This window comes from Zalophus californianus, chromosome 3, assembly GCF_009762305.2.
Source record: "Zalophus californianus isolate mZalCal1 chromosome 3, mZalCal1.pri.v2, whole genome shotgun sequence".
Lineage (NCBI taxonomy): Eukaryota > Metazoa > Chordata > Mammalia > Carnivora > Otariidae > Zalophus > Zalophus californianus.
The window spans coordinates 157,693,835-157,719,221 of NC_045597.1; the positions used below are offsets into that span (position 1 = coordinate 157,693,835).

Genomic DNA, 25,387 nt, shown 5'->3' on the forward strand with positions numbered 1-25,387 from the left:
ACAGTGGGAGCTTGCGTCAGCTTTGCGCTTTCAGGGTGGGAAGAGGGGGCGTGTCTGGCGGCTCAAGGGGCCCGCCGATTGGCTGGAAGGCGCTGGAGCCGGGCTGCTCGGCGGGCCGCCCGAGGGCGGTGCCGTGGGCCTGGTCCCAGAGGTGGCGACCGGCTTCAGTGAGATTATCATGGCAGCTCGGACCGGTCAGAGGGCTCTAAGAAAGGTGGTTTCGGGATGCCGTCCAAAGTCGACGGCAGCGGCCGGAACCCCGGCTTCGGCGCAGGGGTCTGCGCCGTACGTCAGGTAATGACAGGGGTGCTGCGACGGGGGTAGCTTTCGGCCTGGGCTTGGCGAGTGGAGGGACCGAGGAATTTTGGGGTGAGGCGGCGCCGGACCGGATGCATTTCCGCGTCTCTAAAGGGACAGAGTGTCCTGAGATCGGCATTTGAGGTACTCAGGCTTTGCGCACGTCACCCCGGGCGGGAGGCTCGTCGGCCTGTACCAGACGCCGGGTCTGGGTTGGTGGCTCGCTACCCTCGCGAGAGGTGGTGAATCCTCGGCCGAGCGACTTTAGCCGCAGCTGATAAAGCGACTCTACAACTGGTAACTTGGGGTTCTTCCGGTCTCCTCCCCTACGGCCTGCTGCTGTTGCTGCTCTCGGAAAGTTTTAACTTTGCGGCCCAAGAGTTGCTGGCTGCCGGGCTGTGGGAGTTCGTGGCCCGGCGGTGAGCCCTCTTCTGTTCCTCCAGCGTGCCCGCTGGCCCGATGTCCTTTCCCAGTTTGGGGTAGGGGGTCTTTGACTCCGCCCTTTGGTGCTTGCAAAACTAAACGTAGCCAATACGATTTTTTTCCACTCCACTGTAACTTAGAGGTCCTGTAACCTTGAACCAGCCTTCGATTTTCCTGGTTGGTTCCTTTTTGGTGGGTGGAGGCGGAGACAGGAATGATTACATACTTCGACCACTTAGTTTCTTTTTACTAATGACTTTGTAATAAATTATGGTCGAAAATTATAGTGTTTAAGATGTATTCAGTTGTAAACAGTGCAGAATGAAGGGAGAAAGCACAAATGTCGAACTCCAGGAATTTAGATTTAATGAAGAATTTTTCAGTTACCCAAAACAGCCAACTCTAAATCCTTTTAGACAGATACTGGTTGAAATTGAAATAAAATAATCTCATATCGTTTAGTCCTGCTGAAGGAAACAACCTGAAAGAGGAGTTCTAAGCAGAACATAGCCTGTCATGCTTTAGATCTGTTTGTGTTACCCTTATAAAACGTTGGCTTGCAAATAAACAAAACTGTTACTTCTAAGAAAAAAATAAGATTGTTTTAATGATCAAAGGCTTAAATTCCAAGACAAATATTTATTTATAATAATGAAGAGGGAGGAAGTTTATGAGCTAATTTTTAGGCAGAAGCATTAACATACGTTCTGGCCTTTATTATAGTAGAGTATTTGAGATGTAGTATTGGAAAGTTAGTGACAAAAAGCTGTCCTTCATCTGATTCAGTCTTAATTTCATGGTTTAACAATACATATGACTGTATGGCTCCTCATTGCAGTTGAAGATAATTATATTATTCTTGGTAATGTGTGAAACTAGATGTGCTGTCCAGTGCTTTTAACCATAGTATGGGAACTCATCAGGAAAACTGTTAGCTTGTTCTAAACACAGGTATTTCCTTTATTATTATAATCAGATTGTGTAAGGGTTTTTTGTGGGGTTTTTTGCGGGGGGCAGGAAGAAGGGGAGGTTGGGGCAATGGTATTACATAAACTTGGTACAAAATTCAAAACCATGTACAGTGAAAAGTAAGTTTCTTTGTCAACCAGTTCACTTCTTCAGAAGCAACGGTCTTAGCTTTTTTAAATAAAGGTTTTCAGAGATGCTGCCTTTTCTGATACTGATTTATCAGAAAATTATTAGGTGTGCTCAATATCTGTCACATAATTGGCTTCCAATAATAGGTAATAAGGTATCTATACAAAAAGTGGGGAAATAGGTAAAACTGTTGTAACAAAGTATGTTTTAGAAGGGAAACGTGATTAGGTATTTTGTACACCAGATTTGGTTTTTGTGATCAATACAATTAACAGAGATCCTAAATTATGTTATGTAACTTTCTAAAGGGGGAAGCTAAATTAACTGCCTAATTTTTTATTTCTGCTGTTCTGCTTCATTTAGCAGAGTAACTGTCATTCATTTTTATTGGTATAATCCAACTTCTAAGCAAACTCTATAGGTTAACTCTAAAGAAAATTCACAGTGGGCTTATTTTAATATTATCTCTGCCTTTAAAATAACAAATCGTATTTTTAAAGACTTTTGGGAACACTAACATTTTTATTCTCTCTAGGAGATGAATCTATCTAAAATAGGAACAAATTTTTCTCTCTAGAAGATGAATCTATCTAAAATCTCTTTTGACTAAAAAAGAATGTCATAGATATCTTTAAAATATGCTGTTATCATCATTATAAAATCAAATACTACTTGTTATAGCCTAGAAAACTTAGGATTCTGAAAGCTATCTTGTTTTACTATATTTTCCCCATTGTTCATTTTTCTGAAGTGTTATTTAGATCTGGATACATAAATATCCTAAAGTCTTAAAAGGGGCCAGTAAGTTCATCCATACAGTTCATCCATACAGTTTTATTCTTTTCCATTACATTTTATTTAATAGTTGTGCAGCCTTTGGCTTAACCATTTTCATTGACCTCTATTTCATTGACTCTGGAAGAAGCCCATCTAATTTTTATGAAGAGTGTTAATTGTTCAAAAGTTCTTTCTTGTATTATGGAGCCCAAATTTGTCTCCCCCAGTTGGACTTGTGTTTTACATTTTGGAACCATATCCTCAGGTATAATCCCTATCTTCTGGCTGAATATTCCCAATTTCTTCAGCCATTCTTTGTTTGATTTGATTGTCTCTTCCTCCCCAACCAAACTGTAGGGTATCTATGTCCTTAAAGAAATTTTATTTATATGTAAATCCTATTTCATAAAGCAAATTTTATGTAGGACATAAGGAGATTTGACCAGGCCATCCATTCCCCTTTTAAAAAATAATTTGTGGGGGGCGCCTGGGTGGCTCAGCCGTTGAGCATCTGCCTTCAGCTCAGGTCATGATCCCAGGGTCCTGGCATTGAGCCCCGCATCGGGCTCCCTGCTCCGCGGGAAGCCTGCTTCTCCCTCTCCCACTCCCTTTGCTTGTGTTCCCTCTCTCGCTGTGTCCCTCTCTGTCAAATAAATACAATCTTTAAAAAAAAAAAAATTTGGGTCCGCTAAGGAGTGTGTAACAGCTCACCTGCCAAATCAACTAGCCCTGAAAATGGATGGAGCTGGAGGGTCGGCCCATACCTGGGCATCAATGGCAGTTGGTGACCTGCGAGGGGGATGGGAGTTGGGGGGGAGCCACAGCGATTCCCTCCCAACCCCCAACCTGTTTAAAAAACAAAAAATAAGAAATATTTTAAAAATAATTTGGGGGCGCCTGGGTGGCTCAATTGATGAGTGGCTGACACTTGATTTTGGTGCAGATTATGATCTTGGTCCTGGGATCAAGCCCCACCTTGGGCTCTACCCTCAGCAGGGAGTCTGCTTCAGGATTCTCCCTCTGCCCCTCCAATGCACACGCTCTCTCTAATAAATAAATAAAATCTTTTTAAAAAATACTGTTTAAAAAATAATTTGAAGATTTGATTTAATGAAATAGCACTCTTTTACTTTGAATTCTTCAGCAGTTTCTCACTGAGGATAAATTCCAAATTGCTTGATGAATCACTGACCTCTACCTCTGAAACTAATAATACTGTATTTGTTAATTAATTGAATTTAATAAAAAAATTAGATGAAGTGTCCAGAAGAGGTAAATCTATAGAGAGGGTAGGTTGCCTAGGGCGGGGTGAATGATGGCTAAGAGGAGCTGCGTCTCCTTTGAGAAGGATGCGAACGTTCTAAAATTGATCGTGGTGATGGGGGCGCAAAGCCTTTGTATACTTTGAGTGGATGAATTCTATGGAATGTGAATTATCTCTCAATAAAGCTGTTCAGAAACAATAAAAAAAAAAAATTCCAAATTGCTTTTTCCTGGTTAATAATTCCCAGCATGATCCAGCTCCAACCCATCTAACATCATTTCATGGTACTCTCCTGGCTTGCTTTACTGCTGCTACACTGTTAGTCTTTCTTAGTCTCTCAATACTGCTAAGCTCTTTCCCTGCTACCTGGAATGCCCCCCATCTACCTCTCCTCCTTCCATACATGTGTACACACACACACACACACACACACACACACACACATTTTTTATGTACATACATACCTATTTCTCTCTTTACGTGGCTAACTTCTTCCATTATGTTTCAGCTGAAATATAACCTCAGAGGACTTCCTAGACCGCCCTAACTAAAGGAGCTCCCAATTACATGTCTCCACCCCCATTTCTTTCTTAGCACTTTTTTTGAATCCTCAACTACAAAGTAATCCTCATAAAGTTTATTTTTACCATTATATCCCTAGTGCCTAGCACAAAACAAAAGCTCAATAAGTGTGTGAACTAATACATGAATAGTAGTATGAAATAGTTATGCAATAATCATATTAGGGAAAGGAAAAAATATTCAGATGAAAAAAAGTATATCAGGCATCTTTATTTAGAAGTACCCAAAACAAGTAACATTCTAATTTCCTTGACATGTGTTTTTACATATGTGCATTGAAATGGAGATTGGAAGGGAAAGGAGAACAGAGCAACAGTTCTTTTTTTTTTTAATTTTATTTTATTATGTTACATTAGTCATCATACATTACATCATTATTTTGATGTAGTGTTCCATGATTCATTGTTTGCATGTAACACCCAGTGCTCCATGCAATATATGCCCTCCTTAATACCCATCACCGGGCTAACCCATCCCCACACCCCCTTCCCCTCTAAAACCCTCAGTCCATAGTCTCTCATGGTTCATCTCTCCCTCAGATTCCCCCCCTTCATTTTTCCCTTCCTGTTATTTTTTTTAACATATAATGTATTATTTGTTTCAGAGGTACAGATCTGTGATTCATCAGTCTTACATAATTCACAGTGCTCAGCATAGCACATACCCACCCCAATGTCCATCACCCAGCCACCCCATCCCTCCCACCCCCACCACTCCAGCAACCCTCAGTTTGTTTCCTGAGATTAAGAATTCCTCATATGATACTTGTCTTTCTCTGATTGATTTATTTCGCTTAGCATAATACCCTCTAGTTCCATCCACGTCGTTGCAAATGGCAAGATTTTGTTATTTTTTTGATGGCTGCATAATATTCCATTGTGTGTGTGTGTGTGTGTCTGTGTGTGTGTGTGTGTGTGTGTGTGTATACATACATATATACCACATCTTCTTTATCCATTCATCTGTCGATGGACATCTTGGCTCTTTCCATAGTTTGGCTATTGTGGACATGGCTGCTGTAAATATTGGGGTGCACATGCCCCTTCGGATCACTACATTTGTATCTTTGGGGTAAATGCCGAGTAGTGCAATTGCTGGGTTGTAGGGTAGCTCGATTTTCAACTTTTTGAGGAACCTCCGTACTGTTTTCCAGAGTGGCTGCATCAGCTTGCATTCCCACCAACAGTAGGAGGGTTCCCCTTTCTCCACATCCTTGCCAATATCTGTCATTTCCTGACTTGTTAATTTTAGCCATTCTGACTGGTGTGAGGTGGTATCTCATTGAGGTTTTGATTTGGATTTCCCTGATGCCAAGTGATGTTGAGCACTTTTTCATGTGTCTGTTGGCCATTTGGATGTCTTCTTTGGAAAAATGTCTGTTCATGTCTTCTGCCCATTTCTGGATTGGATTATTTGTTCTTTGGGTGTTGAATTTGATAAGTTCTTTGTAGATTTTGGATACTAGCTCTTTATCTGATATGTCATTCAGAACAGCAGTTCTAACAGGGCCACTCGATCTCCAATCTGAAGTCTCAGAGTAGATCAAGAATGAAGGAGCCTCTGTGGACCCAGCTGGGAAGACAACCTGGATAGATGAGTTAGAAAATAGATGATGAAGGGTTCCTGGTTGGCTCAGTCAGTAGAGCATGTGACTCTTGGTTTCAGGGTTATGAGTTTGAGCCCCACATTGGGGGTAGCGTTTACTTAAAAAAAAAAAAAGAAAATAGATGATGAATATTCTAGCAAGTATATGGGAAGAATATGTTATACTATGTGACTATAGACTGAAAGCCAACTTTCTGGGAAAGACACCATTTGTGCCAGAAACTTCTAACCCTAACTATAAACTGTTACTTTTAGTTTTCTTTATGGTACTTAAGAAACTTATTTTTTGGGCGCCTGGGTAGCTCAGTTGGTTAAGCGACTGCCTTCGGCTCAGGTCATGATCCTGGAGTCCCGGGATCGAGTCCCGCATCGGGCTCCCTGCTCGGCAGGGAGTCTGCTTCTCCCTCTGACCCTCCCCCCTCTCATGCTCTCTCTCTCTATCTCATTCTCTCTCTCAAATAAATAAATAAAATCTTTTAAAAAAAAAAGAAACTTATTTTTTTCCGTGTGCCTACGCATGCATGTGTGCACAACTGTGTGTGTGTGTGTGTGTGTGTGTGTGTGTGTGTGTGTGTGTGTGTACTTTCAGGAATAGTCTAAAGTTGCAAAGCCTTCTAAAGTGTGATAGTTACTGGGGTGCCAGGCTGGCTCAGTTGGTGGAGCATGTGACTCTTGATCTTGGGATCATGAGTTCGAGCCCCATGTTGGGTGTAGAGTTTACATTAAAAAAAAAAAACAACGTGTGATAGTATTTTACAATCTATAATTTGTGTTTCCTCTTAATTTTCAGTGCTATGCTAAATCAAGTACTTTTTGTCTTTTTAGATATTTAGCTTCCTGTGGTATACTGATGAGCAGAACTCTACCACTACATACCTCAGTTTTGCCTAAGGAGATATATGCAAGAACCTTCTTCAGAATTGCTGCACCATTAATAAACAAAAGAAAAGAATATTCAGAGAGGAGAATTATAGGGTTTGTATATAATAATAGTTCTGCTGAAAGTATGTTCACAATTTTCTGTAGAGTATACACGACTTTTTTTCTGGATTTTCTTCTTACAGAATATGCTTTGGTTTTTCTAGATTGGCCTTTCCACAGTTTTTGCTGTTTTATAAATATTTGTTGAATGAACATAATTATATGGTAACTTTATAGGATAGATTTAAACCTTGATGTGTAAAGGAAATAATTGAACTGTTTAGACCTACATTTTTGTACACTGTTTGTTTCTATAGTGGCAACATTAGTGATATGTTGGGCCCAATATGTTTATTTATTTATTTATTTTTTAAGAGATTTTATTTATTTACTTGACAGAGAGAGACACAGCGAGAGAGGGAACACAAGCAGGGGGAACGGGAGAGGGAGAAGCAGGCTTCCTGCCGAGCAGGGAGCCTGATGCAGGGCTCAGTCCCAGGACCCTGGGATCATGACCTGAGCGGAAGGCAAACGCTTAACGACTGAGCCACCCAGGCGCCCTGGGCCCAATGTGTTTATGTAGCTCCCTCACATATAGACATACATAGGTAAGTAACATACAGATGTGCTAAGAGGCTCCTACCACCTGGAGTGTAGGTTGGCAAACTTTTTCTGTAAAGGACCAGATAGTAAATATGTTAGGTTTTGTGGACCATACTGTCTCTGTAGCAACTACTCAACTCTGTCATTGTAATTGTAGCCCAAACAACATATTGCTGTGGACCGTATGTAATAAATGGGTGTGCTACATGCTAATAAAACTTTATTTGCAGAACCAGGCTTTGGGCCAGGTTTGGCCCCTGATCTAGGGGTATATACAGAAGAGAATAGAGAGACTACAGTTCTGCTAAACCAGAAATACAGCATCTGTTCATATGGGAATTTCTACAAGGGAGTCTTAATTCTCAACAGGCCATAAAGTATTACATGAATTCTTGTAAAAGTGCATTTCAATAATTTTTTCAGTTGCTTTTTCCGTTCTGATTTTTCTATAGTAAAGGACTTTAAGCAGACTCAGCTTTTGTCACTAAAATTACCTTTATTACTGGCTAAATCACTGTATTGGTCAAGGTAATGCTAGCAGCTATACAGGTAAAACCCCAAAGTTTATTTCTTTCTTATGTAAAGTTCAAGTGGGTATTCCCCATCCATTGGCAGCAGTTTAGGAACCTAAGCTCCATCTAAACTTGCGCCTTTTGTAATTCCTTAGTCTCTTAAGAAGATATACTTGATTCTAAACCACATTGGTCTGGAGGGGATTATTGGCAAGAACTAGTCATGTAATCCCATCTAAATGCAAGAGGGGAATTGGGAATAGTAGCCTCCGGGTGGGCAGCTTCTTCCCAGCAATAGCACTATGTAAAGAGAGCCTAAATAATTGGACAGGTAGACGTCTTTGCCAGAGCTGGTATCTGTTAAAAAGAGAAATGGCAATGAAAAGATAAATAGTGAATTGATCTGTTTTACTTTTTTTTTTTAAAGATTTTATTTATTTATTTGACAGAGAGAGAGAGGGACAGTGAGAGAGGGAACACAAGCAGGGGGAGTGGGAGAGGGAGAAGCAGTCTTCCTGCTGAGCAGTGAGCCGGATGCAGGGCTCGATCCCAGGACCCTGGGATCATGACCTGAGCCAAAGGCAGATGCTTAACGACTGAGCCACCCTGGTTCCCGGTTTGTTTTACTTTTGAATCACTACCAATATCTTTTTTTTTTTACTGTGTACCTGTCATTTGACAGGTATTTCTGGGTGCTTTATAGTGACATTTAATTCTCACAGTAGCCATAGAAACTAAGTGTTATTCCCATTTTAGAGATGAGGAAACTGAAGCTCATGGAGATAATGTCCATTAAGTGTCATGCATGATTCCTAAGATTATTTTTCCCCCGTATTTACTTATTGTTACTTCCTTATTCTTTCTCATGCTGAAATTCTCTTTATTACAAATTGGTCTTACCAGTGATCATCTTATCTTTTTCCCCCGTATTTGACATAAACGCATAATATTAGCTACTATTTATTAAGTGCTTTTTTTTAAAAATATTTTATTTATTTATTTGACAGAGAGAGACCAAGCGAGAGAGGGAACACAAGCAGAGGGAGGGGGAGAGGGAGAAGTAGGCTTCCCGTGGAGCAGGGTGCCTGATGCGGGGCTCGATCCCAGGACCCTGGGACCATGACCTGAGCCCAAGGCAGACGCTTAGCGACTGAGCCACCCAGGTGCCCCTATTAAGTGCTTTTTTTTAAATTAAAGATTTTATTTTTTTATTTGAGAGAGAGAAAGAGCACACACACAAGCAGGGGAGGGGCAGAGGGACAAGCAGACTCCCTGCTGAGTGAGGAGCCTAACGTGGGCTCCATCCCAGGACCCTGAGATCGTGACCTGAGCCGAAGTCAGATGCTTAACCGACTGAGCCATCCAGGAGCCCCTTTATTAAATGCTTATTAAGCGTTGTGCACTATGCCAAAACTATTTCACTTAACCCTCAAAAGAACCCTGTAGAGGTACTTTTCAGTTATGGATGAAGAAAATAAAATTGAGAAGTTAAACAACCTACCCTGGGTCATGTGGCTTAGTTTTAGGGTTGGTATTTGAGTGTAGCCCTTTCTGACTACAAAGTCCATTCCCTTGACCGCTGTGCTATACTGCTTTCTTAGTTGTTGTAGACTACTTTTATAACAGCTTCCAGGCTGTTAAAACAGACCAATTCACTATTTATCTTTTCATTGCCATTTCTCTTTTTAACAGATACCAGCTCTGGCAAAGACGTCTACCTGTCCAATTATTTAGGCTCTCTTTACATGGTGCTATTGCTGGGAAGAAGCTGCCCACCCGGAGGCTACTATTCCCAATTCCCCTCTTGCATTTAGATGGGATTACATGACTAGTTCTTGCCAATAATCCCCTCCAGACCAATGTGGTTTAGAATCAAGTATATCTTCTTAAGAGACTAAGGAATTACAAAAGGCGCAAGTTTAGATGGAGCTTAGGTTCCTAAACTGCAGGTTTCATACTTCTTCATGGGACTTATTTTAGCATTTATTTCAAAGTGACTAAAACCTGGGAAGTTTGGGAGGTAGGGTTTTTTTTTCCCCTCCCCTCTACCGTGGACCTCATTTCATGATAATACTTTGAAAACAATGTTTTATTTTGTTTTCATCTTGAATTACTTAATTTTTTCAATTTAAATTCAATTAATTAACATATAATATATTATTAGTTTTAGAGGTACAGGTCAGTGATTCATCAGTCTTAAATGATAACCAGTGCTCATTACATCATGTGCCCTCCTTAATGTCCATCACCCAATTACACCATCCCCCCACTCCCCTCCCCTCCAGAAGCCCTCTGTTTGTTTCCTGTAATTAAGAATTTCTTGGGGCACCTGGGTGGCTCAGTCGTTAAGCGTCTGCCTTCGTCTCAGGTCATGATCCCAGGGTCCTGAGATCGAGCCCTGCATCGGGCTCCCTGCTCGGCAGGAAGCCTGCTTCTCCCTCTCCAACTCCCCCTGCTTGTGTTCCCTCTCTCACTGTGTCTCTCTCTGTCAAATAAATAAAATCTTAAAAAAAAAAAAGTCTCTTACTGTTTGTCTCCCTCTCAGATTTCGTCTCATTTATTTTTTCCTCTCTTCTGTGATTCTCTGTGTTGTTTCTTAAATTCCACATATTAGTGAGATCATATGATAATTGTCTTTCTCTGATTGACTTATTTCGCTCAGTATAATACCCTCTAGTTCCATCCACGTTGTTGCAAATGGCAAGACTTCATTTTGATGCCTGAGTAGTATTCCATTATATGTATTTGTGTGTGTGTATATATATATGTATATATTTATCTTGATGAAGTCCCAATAGTTCATTTTTGCCTTTGTTTCCCTTGCCTTGGGGACGTGTCTAGCAAGAAGTTGCTGCAGCCGAGGTCACAGACATTGCTGCCTGTGTTCTCTAGGATTTTGATGGATTCCTGTCTCACATTTAAGTCTCATCCATTTGGAGTCTATTTTTGTATGTGGTATAAGGAAATGGTCCAGTTTCATTCTTCTGCATGTGGCTGTCCAATTTTCCCAACACCATTTGTTGAAGACACTGTCTTTTTTCCATTGGATATTCTTTCCTACTTTGTGGAAGATGAGTTGACCATAGAGTTGAGGGTCGATTTCTGGCTTCTCTCTTCTGTTCCATTGATCTGTGTGCCTGTTTTTGTGCCACTACCATACTGTCTTGATGATTACAGCTTTGTAATAGAGCTTGAAGTCTGGCATTGTGATCCCACCAGCTTTGGGTTTTGTTTTTTTTTTCCAACATTCCTTTGGCTATTTGGGGTCTTTTCTGGTTCCACATAAATTTTAGGATTATTTATTCCAGCTCTGTGAAAAAAGTTGATGGTATTGTGATAGGGATTGCATTGAATGTGTAGATTGCTCTAGGTAGCATAGACATTTTAACAATTTGTTCTTCTAATCCATGAGCATGGAACATTTTTCCATTTCTTTGTGTCTTCCCCAGTTTCTTTCATGAGTATTCTATAATTTCTGCATAGAGATCCTTTGCTTCTTTGGTTAGGTTTATTTGTAGGTATTTTATGGTTTTGGGTGCAATTGTAAATGGGACAGACTCCTTAATTTCTCTTTCTTCTGTCTCATTGTTAATGTATAGAAATGCAATGGATTTCTGTGCATTGATTATATATCCTGATGCTTTGTTGAATTCCAGTATGAGTTCTAGCAATTTTGGGGTGGAGTCTTTTGGGTTTTCCACATAGAGTATCATGTCATCTGTGAAGAGTGAGAGTTTGACTTCTTTACCGATTCAGATGCCCTTCATTTCTTTTTGTTACCTGATTACTGAGGCTAGGACTTCTAGTACTATGTTGAACAACAGTGGTGATAGTGAACATCCCTGTTGTATTCCTGACTTTAGGGGAAAAGCGCTCAGTTTTTCCCCATTGAGAATGATAGTCTCTGTGGGCTTTTTGTATATGGCTTTTATGATATTGAGATACGTTCCCTCCAGCCCTACACTGTGAAGAGTTTTAATAAAGAAAGGATGCTGTAATTTGTCAGATGCTTTTTCTACACCCATTGAGAGGATCATATGGTTCTTGTCCTTTCTTTTATTAATGTAGTGTATTACATTGACTGGTTTGTGGATGTTGAACTACCCTTGCAGCCCAGGAATAAATCCCACTTGGTCGTGGCTAGTAGTCCTTTTAAGGTACTGTTGGATTCTGTTGGCAAGCATCTTGGTGAGAATTTTTGCATCCATGTTCATCAGGGATATTGGTCTGTATTTCTCCTTTTTGGTGGGGTCTTTGTCTGGTTTTGGGATCAAGGTCATACTGGCCTCATAGAAATTGTTGGGAAGTTTTCCTTCTATTTCTGTTTTTTGAAACAGCTTCAGAAGAATATATTAATTCTTTTTTATTTATTTTATTATTATTATTTTTTAAATTTCACTCAGCTTTAATTACAATCATGCATTTTAAATTCAAACAGGTGACCAAATGTGAAGCATTCAGAATAATCTGATTACAAGTCTGGTTAACTGAAAACAAAGACTTCTCCGTAAAAAAACATAGTTTTCTATGCATTCCTGTAAAATAGAGCTAGATCTACAAAGTGATCTATTTAACAGGTTGTAACTAGGGCAGTGTGACAAAAAGTAAAAGCAAATGGCTTAATTCTTATGGATACATTAGATTTGATGCTGCTTCATAATCTGCTTACAAAAATAAAAAACCAGTATATTATTGTCTTGATTTGTAGGTTTTCTTCCCATGTCAGTAAAGTGAAGAGCTTTTCCTTGTTTTTCATACAAGCAAATCTCGTAGCATTAGCCCTTAGGAAGGTTACTGCAAACTGTTTTCATGGGCAGACAGTGATCCCTCATTTGCAAGGTTGTTCGTCAGTGACATCTATAGCTCCATTATTCTTCTTCAACCTCCCGGATGCTGGGTAAGATTGTTAGGTTCCAACCAAGTATTCTCTCATGTGTTTTCGAATTTTCCTTTGCCATCTCAACATCTCCAGGTAACAGTTCCGTTACACCACTGAGAGCCACTGCTCCCGCAGGGGACCAGTATTTTGGAAAACTAAGCATTTTCACAGAACGGCAGTCGAAGGTTTTCAGTACCAGAACCCTGCCTTTCACTAATCTGGTTTGCACACAGCACCACCTGGGCACAGTACCACTCAAATCTCAGACAAGGTCGGAGACCGCCCATTTTCAAATAATCTTTTGATCTACCACCAAAGTAGGGCCTCCCAAGTCCAGATGTAAAAGCTAATTCTTTTTTTAAAGATTTTATTTATTTGACACAGAGAGAGAGTGAGAAAGAGAGCATAAGCAGGGGGAGAGGCAGGCAGATGAAGAGGGAGAAGCAGGCTCCCCACTGAGCAAGGAGCCTGCTATGGAACTCGAACCCAGGACCCTGGGATCATGACCTGAGCCAAAGGCAGATGCTTAACTGACTGAGCTACCCAGGTGTCCCAGTATTAATTCTTCTTTAAATGTTTGGTAGAATTCCCCTGGGAAGCCATCCAGCCCTGGGCTTTTGTTTGTTGGGAGATTTTTGATTACTGCTTCAATTTCCTTGCTGGTTATGGGTCTGTTCAGGTTTTCTGTGTCTTCCTGTTTCAGTTTTGGTAGTTTATATGTCTCTAGGAATGCATCCATTTCTTCTAGGTTGCCTAATTTGTTGGCATATAGTTGCACATCATATGTTCTTATAATTGTATTTCTTCGGTGTTGGTTGTGATCTCCTCTTTCATTCATGATTTTATTTATTTGGGTCCTTTCTCTTTTCTTTTTGATAAGTCTGACCAGGGGCTTTTCAATCTTATTAATTCTTTTCAATGGACCAGCGCCTAGTTCTGTTGAACCTGGTTTCTATTTCATTGATTTCTGCTCTAATCTTTATTATTTCTCTTCTCTTGCTGGGTTTAGGCTTTATTTGCTTTTTTTCTCCAGCTCCTTTAGGTGTAAGTTTAGGTTGTGTATTTGAGACCTTTCTTGTTTCTTGAGGAAGGCTTGTATTGCTATAAACTTCCCTCCTAGGACCGCCTTTGCTGTATCCCAAAGATTTTGAACAGTTGTGTTTTTATTTTCATTTGTTTCCATGAATTTTTTTAATTCTTCTTTAATTTCTTGGTTGACCATTCATTCTTTAGTAGGATGCTCTTTAGCCTCCTTGTATTTGAGTTCTTTCCAAAATTTCCCCTTGTGATTGAGTTCCAGTTTCAAAGCATTGTGGTCCAAAAGTATGCAGGGAATGATCCCAGTCTTTTGGTACCTGATTTGTGACCCAGTATGTGATCTATTCTGGAGAATGTTCCATGTGCACTTTAGAAGAATGTGTATTCTGTTGCTTTCAGATGGAAATGCTCTGAATGTAGCTGTAAAGTCCATCTGGTCCAGAGTGTCATTCAAAACCCTTGTTTCCTTGTTGACCTTCTGCTTAGATGTTCTGTCCATTGCAGTGATCAAGCCCCATGTTTGTTTCCCTGCTGAGCCGGCAGTCTGCTTCTCTCTCTCCCTCTCCCTTTGCCCCCTCCCCTCTGCTCGTGTTCTCTCAGATAAATAAAATCTTAAAAAAAAACCCTATTGTTTAATCTGTGTCCTTCTAGGGCCTTTAAAATATATTTTCGTTACAGTTATTATATTGATATAACAATTAGTTTCAGGAAAAAATAAATATCAGTTTAAAAGTGAGAAATATGGTATTTATTTATAATTTTTCCTAAATGGATAATAGAATCGTTCATATCCTGTCTGCTTTGTAAAGTGCTTTTTTTCATATAAGAATATATTGTAAACCTCTTTGCTCTAAAGTATATATTTGATCTTAAAAAAAATAAACTTAAAAACAAAGAGGGAGGCGCCTGCCTGGCTAAGTCAGAAGAGCATGCAACTCTTGATCTCAGGGTCATGAGTTTGAGCCCCATTTTGGGTGTGGAGATTACTAAAATAAATAAATAAACTTTAAAGTATATATTTGATTCTAATTCTTATAAATAACTGGTACAGAGTTCCACAGTATGGATATGCCATAATTTTTAATAATTTTTATTATATTAAGCATTTATTAATGTCTATTAACTGATAAGTATTTAAGTTGCTTCCAGTTAATTTTTTTCTCTTTTTTTAAGATTTTATTTATTCATTTGAGAGTGAGCACACGAGCAGGGGGAGGGGTGGGGAGGCAGAGGGTGAAGCAGATTCCTCACTGAGCAGGGAGCCCGATGCGGGACTCTATCCCAGGACCCTGAGGTCATGACCTGAGCCAAAGGCAGATGCTTAAGCATCTGAGCCACCCAGGTGCCCTGATTTTTTTTTTTTTCTCAAACCCTCAATTTTTAAATGCTGGCCGCTAATTAAAATTTCAAAAACCACATGTGTAAGCCAGATTCAACCTGTGGTATGCTAAATTATGACCTCTGCTTTATGCAAATATTTAGCTCCCTTTTTTCTTTTTGTATTGCTTTGAAGTCATTCATTTCAATGTGTGGTTTAGCATAATTACCAAATGATTTATTGCCTTGTACACACTAAGCTTTATTTATATTCAATTTAAAGTATCTATATGCCTTTTAGGGCGTCTGGGTGGCTCAGTTGGTTAAGCGACTGCCTTCGGCTCAGGTCGTGATCCTGGAGTCCCGGGATCGAGTCCCACATTGGGCTCCCTGCTCGGCGGGGAGTCTGCTTCTCCCTCTGACCCTCCTCCCTCTCATGCTCTCTGTCTCTCATTCTCTCTCTCTCAAATAAATAAATAAAATCTTAAAAAAAAAAAAGTATCTATGTGCCTTTTAAATAGGTGTAGTTAACACCTCTCTCTTTTTTGTTTTTTTCAAGATATTCTATGCAGGAAATGTATGATGTGGTATCAGGAATGGAGGATTACAAGCATTTTGTTCCTTGGTGCAAAAAATCAGATGTGATATCAAAGAGAACTGGATACTGCAAAACACGATTAGAAATTGGATTTCCACCTGTGCTGGAGCGCTACACATCAGTAGTAACCCTGGTGAAACCACATTTGGTAAAGGTAATAGTTTTGGTTTTCATTGCTTTTAAATATTTCCCAAGTATTGATTGTATCAAATAGTTTAAAGTATAATAGCTTAAAAGTATTTCCCTAAACTAATCAGAGATGGAAGGGAAAAAACAAATGATTTCTTATGTCTCCTAACTGTGCTGTTTTATACAATATTAGCATTATTCTTAAACAGAAATTTGACTAGAATATGTAAATAAGAAGCTTTTTCTTTTTTTCTTCAGTTGAGGATTACTGACCCTTAGGAAAGATTGGACCACACAAGTGAAAAATGTTTAAAGTTAATTTTTGTGCTAGTTTTTTTAAAAGTTAAGGAAGAGAAAGTCAGAGGATGAAGAAAGGTAGAAAAGATACAAATGTGGATAACATAAACATTGTTGAGGTCATCCTGCCATGCGGTGGGTACTGAAATGCCAGGTACTGTTACAAGTATTGTATTGATCATCTTATCCTTGTCAAAAGAGGGGACATGTATAGACAGATACCCAGGCTTAAACACACAAAAAAGGCAGAATTCCATAGAGTTCTTTTGAATTCCTAGAGTTTGGTGACCAAAGACTTAAAGCTTAGTTGTGTTTTTTGCCCATAGGATATCATTTCTTGGTAATTAGCCAGAGCTAAATGCCTTTGTCAGCTTCTTGTTAGGCATTGAAGGAGGTGGCATCTCTCATACCAGAGAGTCTACTGTCCAGCAAAGCTAAGACTTGGAGTCCACACTCATCTTACTCTCAAACTTGAACTCCACTTAAAAGGCCGTGCCTCACTGGGACTTTGCCATTATGAATGTTTCCACCCGTTTGTCTCATAGTTTTGGGTTCTGTACTGCACTGTCTCTCTTACAATAGCTAACATTTATCAAGCTCTTTGTAGTGCTTTACTTGAATTATTCATTTAGTCTTCGCTACAGCCCTTTCAGATTCAAATGTTACCGTTCTCCATCTTACAGTTGAGCAAATTAAGGCTTAGAAGAGTTAGATAACTTGCCCAAGATTACATAGCCAAGACTCTGGTTCAGTCTTTCTGACACCAGTGAGTATCTCTATAATCTTTAAATATTTTTCTGTTTCTTGACCTCAGTCTCTTAAAACTTTAAATCTTCATGTATTATGCTACATCTAAATAAAAGAACTCTTGGGGGAAAAAAAGAAAAACAACCTGCTTCTGGTTACGCGTTCAGCATGGCGTCTACTTGGAATTTCTCTCTCTCTCTCCCTCTGCCCCTGTGTGCACATGCTCTCTCTCTCAGATGAATAAGTAAATCTTTAAAAAGAAAGAAAGAAAAAAATCTTCATAATAACATGTATGAAATGATCATTGCTATCTCAGTTTATGAGGATTAGAAAAATTACGAACGTTATGCAAATTCATACTATATGTCAGAGCCCAAAGCTATTTTTCCATTAAAATAAGCTGCTTCACTTAATGTGCCAATTTATTATTTGAAGATGTATTTGAGAGTAACACACAGCTATGTATGCTCGGCTTTCAGTCGTCCCTGGGTTCACATTTTGGATTTTTTTTTTTTTTAAGATTTTATTTATTTATTTGAGAGAGAGAGAATGAGAGATAGAGAGCACAAGAGGGAAGGGAGTCAGAGGGAGAAGCCGACTCCCTGCTGAGCAGGGAGGCTGATGCGGGACACGATCCCGGGACTCCAGGATCATGACCTGAGCCGAAGGCAGTTGCTTAACCAACTGACCACCCAGGCGCCCAACACATTTTGGATTTTAATACCTAATACAAGCATGTGGCATAGAACGCAAATCATTAAAACCAAGGGAACAGCAGAAGCCATGTGACTTTTTTCTGCAAATTATTACTTGCCCCAAATGTGCCTGTGACATGTCAGTAATTCTATTGTACATGAATATGTAATGGCCAGAAGCCCTTGAAAGTTTTCAGCAGATTTAATAGAGGCATTGGTTCCATGAATCTTACTACCTGAGTCACAGTACAAACATTTTACATGCCATAGTTTGTATGGTCTGGGTCAGTTCAGTCAGAACAACCAGTTGTAGGTCATCATCATAATACCTCCTATTGTGGTCAGTATCTGTGCTGTTAGAAATGAGGCCTTTAGCAATATCTAAACATACCAGTAAAAATCTGTGGGTCCTTGGGCTAGATTATTGGTATGAATACAGCACTGCCACATTTTGTGAAAAAGTAGTCAGAAGAAGTTGGTATATTATAATGATTATTCCCAATAACTGTTTCTCCTTCACTGTTAAATTTCCTATAAGCTGCCTTTTTTTTTTTTCTTTGAGAGAGAAAATCTTAAGCAGGCTCCACTCTCAGTGTGGACCCTGATATGGGGCTCAATCTCATGACCCTGAGACCATGACCTGAGCTGAAATCAAGAGTCGGATGATTAACTGACTGAGCCACCTAGGCACCCCTCCTATAAGCTTCTTATGTGATTGTAAAGAAGGGTAGAACATATTACCTTAAAGTTGGGTAACTGAAATAATAAGATTTTATAATAGATTGTTGATGCTTTTAAAAATTAGATGGTCTTAGTTGGTCTGAGGGTTGTGGGTTATTGTTAAGCTGTTTAAAAATTAGATGGTCTTTATTGAACTATATATAAAACCGAACCCTTTGAAGAAAATTTTCACTTTTCTCCAGTGACTTAGCATAATGGGACTAAATTTAGCTATTAGTTAGCATTTTGATGACTACTATTTTATCATGTCTAAATAAATTTTTAAACATTCATTGGTTTCCATTTTAACACTAAAATATTTTCTTTTATGAATGTGAAATAGAGCATTTCTTTGTAAATGCTTTTTAGTATGGATGCAGTTGGATTTTCTTTATAATGATTCTACCATGTTTTCATCTGATAATTGATTCAAAAGAGTTTAGATGAAGAGGAAGTGAGGAATAAACTGTAAATATATTTTAAGCTCTTTGGCTTCCAGTTTAAACTATCTGTGGAGAGATCCAGATATAGTCAGAATTAATCCTGCGTTCTGTGTTTAGGGAGGCAATAGCTGGGGAAGAAAAAGTACACTTTGGGGGAAAAGAATTTATCTGTACAAGTCCTTTTTGCTAATCTGTAGTGTATAGGCTCAGGGAGGGATGTCTAAATGTTAAGAGGAATAAGTTATCAAAGAAAAAAGGGATAGAGGCACCTGGATTCTCTCTCTGCCTCTCCTGCTCCCCCTACAGCTCCCTCCCCCGCCCACTTGTGAGTGCTCTCTCTCTCTTAAAAAAAAAAAAGAAAGAAAGGGTAGAGGGACTTGATTATTTATTGGCCCCAGGATATGCCAAAAGAGCTGGAAGCTTAAGCCTTAATTGGGGAGGGGGGTGTTGACTTTTTTTGGGGGGGTTTAAAAGATTTTATTTATTAGAGCACTTGCACATGTACACAAGTGAAGGGGGGGAGCAGAGGGAAAGGGAGAAGCAGACTCCCCAGTGAGCAGGGAGCCTGACTGACATGGGGCTTGATCCCAGGACCCTGAGATCATGACCTGAGCCAAAGGCAGAGGCTTAACCACCTGAGCCACCCAGGCGCCTGGGTGTTGACTTTGAAACAAGGATTTAAAAGATGGTTTGCTGCTGAGGGAAGGTGATATGTTTTCTTGAGATCATTTGTCTACTAGTATTAAGGCCCAGAGAGCATCTTAGGATAGTAAGTAAAGAAGCTGAACTTCTTTCAAAATCATAACCAGTCCTAACAATCTACTAGTGACTGTGATTCCGGCCACCATTTTTCACACTGCAGGAGGCAACTCTTAGTGGGTCTTAGTCAGCCTTCTTTTAATGATATAGAATGGGAAATATCAGGGTGCACTGTACATAATATCTCTACTGTGTTTCAGTGTATACATACACATATAAAATAAACATGAGCACTGAAGAGGTTAGAGGTTAGAAAGCAGTGGATCAGGGACATGGGTCAGGGCCAGACTCAGAAAAACTAGAACCACGGTTGCCCTTAGAAATAGAGAATAATGAGTGAAGGAAAGACTAAATGTGAAAGACGAGAAAAATATTTGGGTAGGAAAGGAGAATTCTAGTACCCTACTTAGGATCTGTTCCAGATACCTTATAAATATTTTAGACATGTCATAGTGATGGTATAAAATAGGTCTTATACTCATTTTATAGATTTAAGGAAATATGGTACAGGGAATTAACTTGTTTAGGATTACTTATAAATGGCAGGGCCGGAAATAAACTTCCAGAAAAGTCACTTTCTGTTTTGCTGCTGGAGGAGAAAACTAAGCACCCTGAGTGACAGCAGTGAAAAGGGGAACTGACAATCTTGGGGATCCCAGGAGAAAAGAAAATGGCTTATATTGGCAAGAGGTCACTTCCTAGTACCAAACTGAAAATGAAATGTTTTTTAATCACCTGTGGTCTGACCTACAAACATATTTTAAAAAAGAAATCATCCTCGGGGCGCCTGGGTGTCTCAGTTGGTTAAGCGACCGACTCTTATTTTCTGCTCAGGTTGTGATCTCGGTCATGAGGTCGAGCCCTGCGTCGCCCATGCTCAGCACAGAGTCTGCTTAAGAATCTCTCCCTCTGCCCCTCACCCCCCCCCATGCTCTCTCTTGCTCTCTCTCTAAAATAAATAAATCTTTAAAAATTAAAAAATTTTAAAAAAAGAAATAATTCTCAGTTGTAGATTCTGGACAGTCTAAATGGATTTTACTGCAATCTTGTTTTTTCATTTTGTTCTAGGCATCCTGTACTGACGGAAGGCTTTTCAATCATTTGGAGACTGTTTGGCGTTTTAGCCCAGGTCTTCCTGGCTACCCAAGAACTTGTACCTTGGATTTTTCAGTAAGTCTCTCATACAGCCCTTGGTTTGTTCCAAGTATCAGGTGAAGTTGATAAAGAAGGAATAATCCATTGATTAGAATCCAGCTGCTGTAATTAATCTTATGTGCACAGGGATTACTAAAAGGTGCTTTCAGAAAATCTCAAATTTCTGAATATTGAATTCATCTTTCTGAATTCAGAAAATTTCAAATCTCAAATTTCTTTTTTAAAATATGTTTGTAGGTCAGACCACAGGTGATTAAAAAAACATCTCATTTTCAGTTTGGTATTAGGAAGTGACCTCTTGCCAATATACCATCCTGAACGTGCCTGATCTCAGAAGCTAAGCAGGGTGGGGCCTGGTTAGTACTTGGATGGGAGACCTCTTGCCAATATAAGCCATTTTCTTTTCTTCTGGGATTCCCAAGATTGTCAGTTCCCCTTTCACTGCTGTCACTCAGGGTGCTTTTTCTGTGTTAACTTTATAAGAAAGAATACTAATGAATCTTTCTCTTTTTCTGTTCCTTGAAACCTTGAATAGTCATTCCTTCTCTATTTTCTGATTTTTATAGGTCCATAGATTATAAGATACATATTAAGACTTCACTAAGAGCTTAATAACAGTTTATTAACACCAAATGAAATCTACACATTGATTTATGATGCAGAAGTAAAGTGCAGAAGGAAAATATGTTTTTTAAAATCTAGGGACTACGGTATTTCCTTGTTCTCACATCACCTTGGTTATAGAAACTTAAAGCCGCTTGTGGCTTTTCTTTGAACAGATAATACATGAGTTATTCTCTGTATTTGTAACTCAGGCATTGCATTTCAAGAAATAGTCATAATTTTGATTACATTGCTATATGCTGATGTTCTCAGCTCTTGAGTTATTTTCATTCAAAAATTAGTGGACATTAATGGAACAGTTGGGGAAATTTGAATAAGGCCTGTGTAGATTATAGTGTTATTATCTAGTAACATTAACTCTTAATTTCCTGGCTTTAATAATTGCATTGTGGTTATATAAGATACTAAAAAAGGGAAATCTGGGTGATGGGTGTATGAGAAATCTTTGTACTATTTTTGTAACTTTTTTTATAAATTTGAAATTACTTCAAAATGAAAAATTACCAAAGAAATGAAAATTAAAGCAGTTTTAAAGGTTAGTGGATATTTGGTCCTTAAAATACTATTTCTCAAACCACCTGCCTTGACTTATATCTTGAGGAGATATAAATGAAGTTCTAAATCATTGTTGACTTTAAGAATGTAACACCTACCCCATCTGTTTTGTGGATCAGTCTCCTCTTCCTGCTGCTACTTCTTCTAGGAATACCTATTGGAAGGATTAGTTCCCTCCTTTATTTCCTTTTGAGAGATAGGTTAGATCTAAAAGGGGCACATTAAAAAGAAGCCAGAATAATACGGTATTCATTCAGTAAAGCTTTTTTCCAGTTTTCTTTAACTAGAAATAATAAAAACAGATTATTTGTCTTGAAATGAAATTCAGGTCTTGTTTACTTAAGCTTACAGTGTCAGCATTAGTTGTGCTTACTGTGGAAACTAAGTCTCCGTCTTCTGAGGGGTGTTAAAAAATGTCATCTAGGTATACCCATACAGCTTTGCCTTAGATACTGGCCAAGCAGCCCATTTCACAGTGTAAGTAGAGACTGAGTAAAAGAAAGATCTTCCTAAAATAATTAAGCTTTTCCTACAAATTTCTTTTGAATTGAGTACCACTACCCTAAGTAGAGACTGAGTAAAAGAAAGATCTTCCTAAAATAATTAACCTTTTCCTACAGATTTCTTTTGAATTTCGCTCCCTTCTACACTCTCAGCTTGCCACACTGTTTTTCGATGAAGTTGTAAAGCAGATGGTAGCTGCCTTTGAAAGAAGAGCATGTAAGCTGTATGGTCCGGAAACAAATATACCTCGGGAATTAATGCTTCATGAAGTTCATCACACGTAAAGGGAAAAAGAACTGGTCACTTACTTGTAACTTTATTTACTTTTAGGAAGTGCTTTTATCATTTGCTTTCAGAAGTCAGAAAGCATTTGTTAAACCCAGATTTGATTATAAACCTGCACCATTGAGAATTTGCACTTGGAATATGGAACCACATGTACATAGAATTCAATCAAGTGTAATTCAAAGTAATGTGTATATTAGCATATTTACGATAATGGGATGTCATCACTATTGCTAGAATATGGACATCACTCTTATCAGAAATTGAAACTGTAAATTTAAGCCTTTTAATTATCACCTTATTTGAAAGAGGTTAGTTGAGATACTCACATAGTATGTATTATATTAACCATATCACCTTTAAGTTATTAAATTCAGACTATTTATAACTTATTGTCATAGGACCTGCCTCTTAGCTTAGAATATTTGGGTAATCATCAGATATTTAAAGTAAACTTTGACTTAAAAATACTGTTAATGAAGGTTCCTCCGCTACTTTTCTTATTTTTAAATTGTTCTTATGGGTAGTAGGTAAATTCAGTGCCATATTCAGTGAGATTAACTCCCAGATAAACAATGAATATTTTTTTTGGTGAGTGGTCCAGAGCTTTAAGCTAGTTCTCTTGTAGTTTGCAACCCTCTCCCAGGTACTTTCACTGCTCTTTCAGTAATGCTGATTGTTCGTCAAATTTTGTCTACAGTAGTGGGTAATGAATGAAGATTAGTTGGTTGATATGTTTCCAGCACCATGCTTCCCTATTTCCTATTTATTGTGTGTACTCACTTTCAATAATATATTTCAAACTGATATTTTTATAAACAAATCAATGTCCAAGGACTGAAGTGGTAACTTAATAAAGTTAATTTGTTTATTTTTTGTACAGTTACTTTGGTTATTGAAATCCTCCTGTATTATTTCCATGTGTATTTTAACTAGACACAGTAAAGTTTAATTGTAGCATTTTATGAAACAAATCTGGGCAAAATTGTCTTCCTTTAATTAATACTGATCTTCCCTCTTTTCACTCCATACACAACAACCCTCTTAAATTATCTTTCTAGTCAGAGTGCTATTTGTTTCCTCAGATAAACAGGGTATGCCAGTAATTAGCTCCCTACATAAAAGCATGTTTCCAATAAATCTGTTTTGAGTGCCTGCTGTGTGCCACTTGCTGGTTTATACGGTGGTGAAGGACTCCTGCAGTCTACTCACATGGAACTGGTTGGGGCTTCACACAGGTAAAGCAGTATCTTTCCACTTACCAATGAGGTATCCCCTCAGAGTATCTGTAGTTTGTATATAATTACCTTTTATTTATTTCTTTTAAAGATTTTGTTGATTTATTAGAGAGAGAGAGAACATGAGTGGGGCGGGGGGAGGGAAGAGGGACAAGCCAACACCCGGCTGAGCAGGGAGCCCAGTGTGGGGCTCGATCCCAAGACCCTGAGATCATGACCTGAGCCGAAGGCAGACGCTTAACCGTCTGAGACACCCAGTCACCCCAATAATTACTTTTTAAATAACAAAATTTTTTTCAAATGGCAGAGATAAGACCCAGATAATTTTTTATCCCTGTATGTATTACTTTTCTTTTGATGGATATAAGAACCTAAATTTTACCACTATTCTTGTAAATGCCATAGATAAGCTCTCAGGTTCAGAATCTAACTTAGTGGTTGGGATCTAACTGGGCTGCTATTATGAGAGTATGTAGATGGTATTTTGGTGAGGGATCCCGGGAATACACAACTATCACCTTGATCTAGCCATCCATCTTAGTCAACCATGAGGTTCCCTAAGTATGGTGAGAACCCAGGTTACAGTAAGTAGAGACAGGATACAATATACCCAGGCATTCTGGCTCCAGTACCTATGCTCTTTGCTTTACCTAGTAAAACACTCTGGAGGCCATGACCTGTGGACTTCAGTGTGGCGTCAGTGCTTGCTTTATCAGAAGAGGGAAAACAGCACCTTTATAAACTTTCCTTGAAGTGACTTCTGGTCATTGGAATCTTAGGGGAAGACTGATGGGATAGGACTGCTACTAGGTAAGGTTTTTCTCTCTGTGGAAAGCAAGAGAAACTTTTCCTTGGTGTTTGCCTGATTGTTTTCCTTGGACACGGTTTGCAGCTACATCTGTCACCTTGTCACAGAGGGAAGAGGCAGTAATTCCAGAGAAGCCAACTGGGACATCAAGGGCTGAAGGAACCAACCTTGCAGCTGTCAACTTTATCTTCCTGGTTATGTGCAAGAACAGCATTGTAGTGTGTTCAACCCGCTTCAAGTTCAGTCGTTCCGTTCCTTGCAGCCACCCCTCTGTCGTGCAGTCTGCACTGGTTGCTCTCTAGGCTGTCGTGCAGCTGTCCTTCTGGGGCTCCCCCGCAGTCATCCCAGGATTGCCCTTCACCTCTCTTTTGCGGGCTCCCTGTATCCTGAATCTTGGCCTCCGATTTTTAATTTACTTTCAAAATGCTGGGGAAATCCTTTAGTGGTTTCCTGAGAAAAGGGAAATGGGAGCTAAGTTTTTAGAATCCCCAAGTGTCTGAATGTCATTGTTTTA

The 25,387-nt window shown here is 39.1% G+C and overlaps 1 protein-coding gene across 1 annotated transcript; it reads left to right on the plus strand.

Annotated features, from left to right (window-relative positions):
- The first annotated feature begins 59 nt into the window (after nt 1–59).
- COQ10B (coenzyme Q10B) lies at nt 60–23,975 on the plus strand. Its single transcript, XM_027590935.2, has 5 exons — nt 60–294; nt 6,872–7,021; nt 15,876–16,068; nt 20,773–20,874; nt 22,659–23,975. Exons 1-5 carry the CDS (start codon nt 179–181, stop codon nt 22,824–22,826), a joined length of 729 nt encoding a protein of 242 aa, XP_027446736.1. The 5' UTR covers nt 60–178; the 3' UTR covers nt 22,827–23,975.
- The last annotated feature ends 1,412 nt before the right edge of the window (nt 23,976–25,387 follow it).